This window comes from Thermothelomyces heterothallicus, assembly GCF_042370625.1.
Source record: "Thermothelomyces heterothallicus CBS 202.75 unplaced genomic scaffold P884_scaffold_8, whole genome shotgun sequence".
Classification (NCBI taxonomy): Eukaryota; Fungi; Ascomycota; class Sordariomycetes; order Sordariales; family Chaetomiaceae; genus Thermothelomyces; species Thermothelomyces heterothallicus.
This window is the reverse complement of record NW_027192569.1, coordinates 424,825-434,320: the sequence shown is the minus strand read 5'-3', so window position 1 is coordinate 434,320 and position 9,496 is coordinate 424,825. Positions and strand designations below refer to the sequence as shown.

Below are 9,496 nucleotides of genomic sequence, written 5' to 3'. Positions count from 1 at the left end.
AAAAAACGCATGCGCATGTTGCAGGCAAATCATGTCCGACTCATCTCCTGGGAAGTCTTCTATATAAACATGCCATCCGCTGCCGCCTCTCTCGCTGGCAAAACCTGTTAGCAGGGGTCGCTGCGGTTTGTCGGACAAAACCGCTTGATTACCCGACAGGACGCCAGACAATGGAAGAACATGGAAAAAAGAGAAAAAGTTCAGCATCAGGACAACTAGCCGCAGCACAGCGTCTTCATGAACTTCTGGAAGCCTGTCGGTTGAGGCTGCTGGGTGTTATTCTGCGGCTGGGCCGGGCTGTTCATTTGGGGCGACTGGGTCATTGGCCGCTGGGGCAGGTTCTGGGTGCTTGTCTGGAACTGCGCCTGTGTCGAGCCAGTCGGCGTCGGCGCCGCTTGCATGTAACCCCCAGCCGCCGGTGAGCGCGGACTTGCCAACCCGGGCCCGTTTGGCCGCCCTTGGTTCGGTTGCTGTGCCATAACCTGGCGCGGCAGCGGGGGTTGCGTGGCGTTTAAACGAGCTGCGGTCAGTCCCGGGGCTTGCGGGTCGCTTTGGTGACGAGTGGTGGCCCCCCGCGAGTTGCCGTGGAGTTCCATGGCAGATGCCCCGGGCCGAGAGTTTGGGTCGTGCAGGGTTTGGCGGTTCCAGTCCCCCTTCTTGTCCTGCTTCCTCATCCAGTCGTACTCGCCGTCCTCAACCAGCCCGGCAGCCTGAAGAGCCTCGGTAAACAGGCCGCGAAGATAGTTATAGTCGGGCTCGTCCTCAAAGCCGAGGCCGCGGACGTAGCTCAGGTACTTCTCGAACTGCTCAGGAAAGCCGGCGCACAGTTCCTTGATAGGGGTCGTCTGTTTCTTCTCGCCAATCTTCTCGTACTTCTGCTTGTTGGTGGCCGCCTTGAGACCTTGCCAAGGCAGACCACCGCGCAGGAAATACATGAAGACATGACCCAATGCCTCGAGGTCGTCTCGTCTCGACTGCTCTCTGCCAAGATGGGTATTGATGCTCATGTACCGTGCAGTACCCGAAAGCGACTTGCGCTCCCGGTAGGGTATATGCTGCTTTGTCTTGGGATCGCGGTATTGCTTTGCCATACCGAAGTCGACCACATGGATTACATTGGCGGTCTTGGTGCCGGGCTTCCCGATAAGAAAATTGTCCGGCTTAATGTCTCGGTAGATGAGGTTCTTCTCGTGAATCGTTTGGACACGCGACAGCTGCAAGCAGCGGTTAGATGCGAAGCGAGATACCGGAAAGTGTACGTACCATCTGCTTCGCTACCATACAAACCGTCTTGAGGCTGAACCTCCGGTTGCAATGGTCAAAGAGGTCCTCCAACGACGGGCCAAGCAGGTCGATGACGAGAATGTTGTGTAGGCCTTCTTGCCCAAAGTAGTAGACGTTGGGAATGCCAGCTGAATGGCGGGATTGCCGTGGTTAGACTGCGTGCATTCTTTGATATCCTTCCATAGGAGACTTACGGCAACCAACGAGGATCTTGTACGTCCGATACTCGTCACGCAGCTGCGGAGCATCGCTCTTCCTGGGCTCCTATTTCGTACCTTGGTTAGTGTTGCCAAAAACCGCGAAAAGCTGAATGGATGACTCCTTCAAACGTACAAACTTGATGGCAACCTGCTGGCTATTGAGGAGGTTTGTGCCTTCAAAGATGACGCCAAACGAGCCCTCCCCGATTTTCTTCCCCACTCGATAGTGTACACCCACGACGTTCGAGGATGACGAAGCCATGCCGGACGCTCGGCGCTAGTCGCGCAATCCTATCTGATTATGCGGTGGTGGTATCTGCGATGTGGCCAAACCATCAGTTTCAAGATCGAAGACATGCGCAAGATGAGTCGGTGACGGCCCGAGATGACCGAGTCGAAACCGGATGATGACAGTGTTAGACGAGTCGGGTGATGCAGCAAGCCGGTGGAACGCTAGAGCCCTCCCCAAAAAAGGCGCCGCAACCACCGAGAACGCAACAGACCCCCAAAAAAGCCGAGGAAGCACGGAGAAATGATGCTATGGAAATTGAGTGCATGCGGTGGGCACAAGCGAACTCACAAATGGTTCGGGTCAGGAGACGACCCTATGGTGAGGCGGTGGGCGGAGCTCAACTGTCGCGAGGCGATGTCTCGCTGGCATAGACTTGGTCGACAACGACTACAGGAAAACAAACAATTGCTACGGCTCTCGGTAAAAAGATCCGGAGGTTCTGCCGCGTCGGAGATGAGATGGGATGGGATGGGATGGGATGGGGAAAGAAGGATTCGGGCTATGCCGTGCTTCTTTTGCTGGTCGAGTATCGGGCTGCACTAAAAAGTGCAATTCGAGCAACACTTGATTGAACGGGCCGATCGGCGGTCCGCGCTCTGTATACTACGCTCGGTCGCCCCGACACAGCTTGTCGTCTGCGGCCTCTGCGAAGGCGCACAGAGTTTGGTGGGTTGGCGATGTCGTGAGGTGTGGCGGTTTGGAATGGAGAAGGAGGAAAAGGACGAGGATGGGAGACACCAGAAGGGGAAGGCAGGGCAGCGGAGTCGTTGGACAAGGGTCTCCAGCAGCTGAGCCAATCGAGCCGCGGCAAAGCGTGAAGTGGGCTCGCTGGCGGGCAGGGAAGTGCTCTGGTTCTCGGCAGCCTCCTGCTTTCTGCCAACCTTGGACTTCGCTGCGCGCCGACCGCAGGTCTGGTCCTTGCCACAACACGACCACAATTGGAAGGTTAGTTCGTGGATGCACAGGCCAAGAGGTGCCGCATTGCGCGGGCGCGAGTCGGGATCAAGAGAGGTAGGGCACCAAGGCGTGGGAGGACAGCGGTCACCAAATGCACTTGACCCGTACTCGGGCAGAGCAGAACAGAAAGCAAAGCAGCTTTATGCCTGGAAATGAATAATGGATGTTTCTGTCGGGACTAAGTCCCCGTTAACGTCCGCCAACCCAGCCCTGATCCCTTTACCGACCAGGATGTTTTTTTTCCTCCGGAAATGCATCCGTACACTACTAGTTACTACTGTACGGATATACACTACTACTGTGTCTGGGTTGTTCCGCACCGCCAGACTCGAATGCGACTTCGCAATCTTGGCCAACCAAGCGGCAGACCTCCGCCAGACGCGCGCTCGTTTGGCACCAACCAGTTTGCTCTTTCACCGCCCGAAGCCGGCCGCCCGCCGATCTGCCAGCCGTTGAGCGCGGCGACCGCGACAAAGGACAGATTCCTGTGGGGAACTTGCATCCGCCCCCAGCCTCTTTCGTCCCCACCGGCAACGATGGGACCCAAAAAAAAAGGGATGGCTCCGAGCAATAAGACGAGTTTGTGTTGCCGCGGTGAGCCTCTTGCAGCCTCCACAGCAGGCCAGCGTGGGTTTTTCGTTGGGGGAAGCCACTAACAACAAATCAAAACCCGGGCAAAGCAAGGCCAGTTCAGGGACGGAGACCAACAGCATCTTACACTCGGCCGTCGATGTTGCAGAGGAGCAACTTACCCGCATGCTCTCCGTTGTCACGCCGAGCTTCGGTAAGGCAAGGACGCCATTTCGGCGCGGTGGAGCGCTTTTTTCATGAACCAGGCGCAGCCAGCCAGCCAAATAACCCGTGTTATGCTGCGCTCCCCCCCCCCCTCCCCCCCTCTTTCCCTTCCCCCTTCCCCTTGCCAAAAAAAAACCATTGCAAAAAGCCCCTGGAAGAAGGTTGGAAGCACAGTTCAGCCACTTGCTCAACGCTGACTCCGAGAAAGTCGGCCAGTCCTGCAAAGCCCTGGTCGTCGCTGTCAATGTCGCGCCGTGCTTATGTATGTACGGATTACGGAGGACTCCGTTGTTTGCCCGTTGACCGCCCACTCGCGAACTCCGGATTCGCAGGGTGATCGCTTTCCTTTGGTACCTGATCTGGCCTTGGCGAAACGGCCCAGGCTTCTCAACAACGCAGCAAACCTTGGCGTTATTGATTTTCTCGTGACATGGGGGCTAGCCGTTTAGCAAACTAACACACTTCATCATGTACGGAGCAGTCCGCGTAGAGTACTCGGGATCCTGTCGCAAACACACCAACATGACACAGTCAGCGTGCCGCCCACGCCAGAGAACCTAAAGCCTCCAACTACCTTAGGTTTGCGATGGGTTAATTACGCCTCGTTTATTGATTGAATCGGCTTGGGCTCAGGCTCTCCACAATCGTCCAGCACGCTTTCACCAAAAGGGATCCCATGTTTATATCCATCGCTTCTATCACCAGCTTCCTGTTTCACCTTCCTTTAGCCCTTTCCCATCTTGGCCACATGATTCGTTCCTCACTGAAACCAGAGCCGACTCACGAATGCTCCGTTTGTGTCATGGTCACGTCCAGTTTGAGCATCCTAAAGCCGATGCTCGTGCCTTCCTCTCCCAGAAAAAGCAATGAGAATAAAGAGGATGAAACCAATGCCGCGTGACCAATCCTCGTTCTCAAGATGCCGTTACGCCCGGCGACTCTATGTGGGACATGGGTACCAATGATTTCTGAACATGTTCCTCATATGAACAGCCCTCTTCAGTTTGGAAATGCCGGGGCTAAAACGTCTTTGAGCGAAGAGGATGATGACTTTGGGACAATAGAACATGCAACTTATGTCGAACAACTTGCCAGAGGGTAGTGAATAGTAGGAAAAAAAAAAAAAAGGGAGACGTTCAAGGCAGAAGGAGCATCCTTTCTGTATAAGTGGCTCTAGATGACATGCTCTTCGGCCACCCATGCAAAAGGTCAAGCCCACGAAAGCTGCCCATCTTCTCATGATATCTCATCATAACCGCCGAAGCCACCGCAACTATACCATCCGACGGATTATACAGTATTTTTGGTCTGCGTAGAACCGTTCTCCGCCCGCGGTCCCATCATCTACCCGGAGAAAGGGATATAAAATGAAACGAGAGTTCTCTCCCATCCATCTCCAGCAGAAGGAGGTGCAAGGACCTGACCATCCATCGTTTCCCACCTTCCGCTACCAAAATACCGAACAAGTGCAGAATAAAGCGAAATACCCGTTGACACAAGCACCGTGAATACTCAACCCCCTAAGAATTTAGAACCCAAATAACCCACCGGGCATCGACATGCCGTCCGTCCGTTCCCCAATGAACAAGTGCCCCTTGGCGCTCCCGTTAGCCTGCACCGGTGCATCCAGAGCCTGCGCTCGCCTCTCGGCAGAAACGGCGTCTGCCTTAGCAGCTGTCAGCCTGTCATAGGTGACGGCAACCGTCTTCTCGGCGCACTCCCTTGTCGTCCTGTACCACGCGTCAAGCTGCGACTTCTCGATGGCCGTGCGCAGCTGCTTGTCCTCCCAGCGCATGGCATCGAGCAGCTTGGCACGGAAACCGTCGTCCATGGCGTCGAAGCGGCGGTCGAGCTTGTCGGTAAAGACGCCGAGCGCTTCAGACGGCTTGACAAACGGGCGGAACTCCGGGTTGGAATGTCCTGTCATGCGCGGAAGGGGTTAGAAGCTGGCTATGCTTTAGAAGGTATGGACTGCGGAGTTGGAAAGACTTACGCTCGTCGACGACGGCGAATAGGGTGTGGTAGGCGGCCGTCTCGCCCACAGTGGCCAGCTGATCGAGATCCCCCTTCTCGTTTGTCTCGTTGACGCGCTTCCAGTCATCACGTGCAAAGCATCGCCGCCAGATCAGCCGCTCGGCATCGGCGCGCTCTTCGCCCTTCAGGCCGTACTGGGCAACCTTAAGGGCAAGATAGAACTGGTCGCCGATAGTGTCGTAATGGCTAGAGGGAAGGGACGCCAAGGTGAGCAGATCGATGAGTGTATGTGGCTGCAGAGCCTCGTGCCTGAGAAGACGTGCCATAGAATCATCGAAGATATGATGAAGCGCTTTCTGCCTCTTTGGGATCAGAATTCCATGTTCCTTTACGGCCAACTCCACCTCCGCCGACTCGTCGACACCCTCCTGGATCGTAGGCAGGATCTGACTGTAGAGAGCGTCCTGGATCTTGATGAGTTCGAGCGCGTTCTCAACCTTCTCGAGGCTTACGCCATTTCTCCCCTCATTCTCAGAGGGGGCGCTGCTGAGTCCGTCACCGTTGACGGCTTGTTCAGCTTCTTCGGCGAGCAAGGCCAGCTTGCCCAAACTGAGCTCAATCTTCTTGTTCCAAACCTGCTGTTCGCGGGTGAGGCCCAGGTCTAGCAGCGTCTCGGCAGCGTGGTCGATGTCTTTCTCCCTCTCCACATCGTTGATCCACGAGATTTTGGCTAATTCTGGCTTCGTCCGGAGAAATTTGGTCGCGTAGCCGTTCCTGTCGTAAGGAAAATCCAGCACCGCCTGGACTCCGCTGCTCTCGAGAAGAACCTCGTATGCGCGAAACGCAAAATTCTCCTCGTACTCATCAAACATACGGCCCATCTTCTGCTTCTTGAGCTTGGCGAGAGCGAGGCTTTCTTGTGCCGCACTCTCGGTGGTGCCTGGTTCAGCCGCGCGTTGCTCCAACGACAAGATTTGCTGCACCACTACCTCCGCAAGCGAGTCGAATGCCTTGTACTCTTTTGCAAGGTCAATGGCTTCTTCCCACAAGTCGAAGTCCTTTAGCCTCAGGATCTTCGTGTACACATCTTCTTGGAAGATCTGCTGGTAGGTTTTGCCCCGCTCCTGGGCCTGTGCATCGTCGCTTAACGCGGCCCAGCTGGAGAACTCGGCGAGGGACGTGAGGTACTGGCTCGTTAACAAAGGTAGGAGATGGCGGATGGAATCGAGGAGACGGCTGTCGATCGGCGCGTCATCGGGAGTTTGTATCGAGTACCTATCAAGCCATTGGTAACAGAACTCGACCAGTCGCTTGAGGTTATTCGTGATGAAATAGGTCGCGGTCCAGGGTTCAGGAATAGCGTTGCCGCCTGCGATGTCGCTTGGGTCGACGCCGTATTGCCTCGCTCTGTTGAGCCGGAACTGACGGGCCTCAAAGAGAGCTCCGTTGTTCACCGTAACGGCCTCCCATACTAACCGGTTGATGCCGGCCTCATCCGCTAGCCGTTCGGTGAAGTGATATTTAATGATCTGGTAAGCCCAAGCGACGAAGATATCCAGTCTCCATACGTCGTTAATAAACCAGTGACGCACGGGATCCACCTGACCGACGGCCGGGTTGAGCTCCGTCTTCTGCTGCTCGTTGATATAGACCGCTGTCTCGGAGATCAGTGTCTTCTTCTCTCCCTTGGGGCGTTCCGCAAGAAATTGTTCATGCTTCTGCCATATCCAGGTCGCAACCGCCATTTTCTCGGCATTGTACAGAAGCATCCACCGGGTGCGAATGTCCAAGTCTATCTTGAGCGAGTTCAGGTAGGCAATCAGACCATCTAGGTAGACGACCCTGCTCTTCATGTTGTTCTCAAGGGAGGCCGGCAGATTCGCGATAAAAGGTGTCTTTGAGCTCACGATTTCGTGGCTCAATTCGATGGCCGCGTTTCCAATTTCCTGGCTGGAGAAGGGAAGATCTCTCCTGCCCTGAAACACTAGCGGGTTGTCGTCTTTGACTCCAAAGAACACCGCCTGCTCCAGCTTGCTTTTCGCAGTGACCTCCGGCGGTGTGTCGCTAGCGAAACGGTCGATGTCGGAGACCGCAATCCTAACGGTCCCAACTCCTTGAAGAAGGAGCACTACCGTGGGATTTTTGGTTCGGTGACGATGCGGCCGCAAGTCGTCTTGAGGGTGCCCATTCCCACTGGGCTCCTCGACACCGGAACCGACAACCTGAAGCTTCTCCTCATCTCTGAAGTCTACCACGTCCTCGAAGGAGTGCGGTAAGATGTGGTTATCCTCTTGCAACTGCGCGTCCGGAGAGTCCGGCGGCGCAATCATAGAGGCAACTACGACCGCCCTATCGAAGACAAGGAAGGCGATAAGACCAGGCCGCGGTAGGTAGATGCGAGGTCTCTCTGGGGCCCCGGATCTGACAGAGCTGGTATATGAGACCACCGGCCGGACTATGCCGATTCGGGGGCCTTGGGGCGTTAAAATCACCTCAACCAGCGAGTACCGAGACCGATGCTGTCTTGAAAACGAAGCAAGAAGCAACGCGTGTTGCAAAGACTCTTCTTCATGAGTCAAAGCTTCGCTCAATCGGCTGGCATTGACGTATTTTTGCTCTAGGCCCCTTGGAACCAGAGTGAAGTCGAGCACCTCGAACGAGTCCTGAGGGAAGTTGCTGACGGATGGGTCCGCTTCGTGGATGGCGTCGACCAATCTGTCTCGGATATCGGAGTCGGCTAGAAGTTCGTGATGGCCACCGCGGTGGACCTTCCAAGAGTGCAACCGTCCCTTGGACGTCGCCGCGACCACCACCCTCTCCCCGATCTTGGAACCAGGGCTAGTCCGGGCGGCAGCAATCTGACCGCGGAAGGCTGCTGAGCTAAGGGCGTGACGGATGGTTCCGAAAAAACCCAATGCGCTCCCGCCCAGGCCGCTCCGGAGGAACTGGACTGTGATTCCAGGTCGTCCGTGTGCGTCCCTCACGCTCAAGTACGCCAACCGTCCACTGCTGAAAACCAACACAAATCCGGCCGACCCGGCGTTCACGATCTGCGTGACATGCTCGCCTGAATACATCCCGGATATTGAATCTTCGACACCGCTCCGTTGTTGGCGGATGAAGTCGAGCGTGGCTGCGCTAGAAATGGACTCCCAATAGGCAACTTTGCCGCTCATAGGCATGACGATCACCAAGCCTGGTTCATCTGAAGAGGTTGATGGGGTAACAAGGGATCCGAGTGGGAGAGGGTCGGAAGCATGCTTCGAAGGATACGGGAGGGTGAATATGAAGGTTTCGGGTGATGAAGTTGTCGAGGTATAGGGCCAGACGAAGGCGTGGGTGTGGGTGAGGCTCAAAGCGTAGCCGGTAGTCGAGTCGACGACGCCGTGCTGCCGATCTTTTAAAGAGTTTAGCAAACCTTGTCTACACAGCAGTCCGCCCTTGGGCGTCAGGAATGCCTTGTTCTTACTTTGCGCGTCTGCCCGGAGTCTGTCTGGTAGCGCAGGCAACTTGCTCACCGTAAACGCATTGTTTGTTGTCTAGAAGCACAGGGGGTTAGCTCAAGGCGCACGTCGCGTCGAGGGCCGAAGCAGGAGAACGGACTAGGACAATGCTTCCGTCACCCTTGGTGCTCCTCTCGCCTGGTTTGGGTTTCTTGGATCGCACGCTGAGCTCCTTACGCGGCGGAGCAACAGTCTCGACACCGTCCCGTTTGGTCGCATGCAGATCAATCTTGTCAGGCTTGACTTCGTACATCTCGGGCTGCGGATCGGGGTTGGCGGACGACGTCTCAGCCGGGGGTACCCTCTGGCGCTTCGCTTTTGGCTGCTGCTGGGAGGATGGCTCGGAGGTGCGCTGTCGGCGGCGGCTGCTCCGTGTGCCTTTGGCAGGCCCGCCCTCCTGCAGCGCCGAAGAAAACATTTTTCGCGGTCGTTCTGATGGAGTCGCTTGTGGTGGTGGTGCGGTCGGCGCGACTTCGAGATGTCGAGCAAAG

General features: G+C 56.0%; 2 protein-coding genes across 2 annotated transcripts; both read right to left on the bottom strand.

The window, feature by feature from the left end:
* Positions 1 to 6: 6 nt before the first annotated feature.
* Positions 7 to 1,941, bottom strand: P884DRAFT_125199 (kinase-like domain-containing protein). The gene is made up of 4 exons (XM_069437175.1): positions 1,618 to 1,941; positions 1,479 to 1,548; positions 1,264 to 1,412; positions 7 to 1,214 (listed from the first exon to the last, which is right to left on the bottom strand). The coding sequence occupies exons 1-4, from the start codon at positions 1,744 to 1,746 to the stop codon at positions 216 to 218; spliced, it is 1,347 nt and encodes a 448-aa protein (XP_069298471.1). The 5' UTR covers positions 1,747 to 1,941; the 3' UTR covers positions 7 to 215.
* A 3,115-nt stretch (positions 1,942 to 5,056) lies between these two features.
* P884DRAFT_298936 (Non-repetitive/WGA-negative nucleoporin C-terminal-domain-containing protein) lies at positions 5,057 to 9,423 on the bottom strand (the record flags this gene model as incomplete). The annotated part of the gene is made up of 4 exons (XM_069444655.1): positions 5,057 to 5,448; positions 5,522 to 8,899; positions 8,972 to 9,041; positions 9,106 to 9,423. The coding sequence occupies 4 exons, from the start codon at positions 9,421 to 9,423 to the stop codon at positions 5,057 to 5,059; spliced, it is 4,158 nt and encodes a 1,385-aa protein (XP_069298470.1).
* Between the last annotated feature and the right edge of the window lie 73 nt (positions 9,424 to 9,496).

What these genes read in the sequence shown, in the direction of transcription:
- P884DRAFT_125199 (XM_069437175.1), bottom strand. Translation starts at nt 1,746, where the DNA reads ATGGCTTCGTCATCCTCGAACGTCGTGGGTGTACACTATCGAGTGGGG. An exon ending in CAAGATCCTCGTTGGTTGCC is followed by an intron (nt 1,413 to 1,478) that starts GTAAGTCTCCTA and finishes CCCGCCATTCAG; the next exon opens with CTGGCATTCCCAACGTCTAC. An exon ending in GTATGGTAGCGAAGCAGATG is followed by an intron (nt 1,215 to 1,263) that starts GTACGTACACTT and finishes CGCTGCTTGCAG; the next exon opens with CTGTCGCGTGTCCAAACGAT.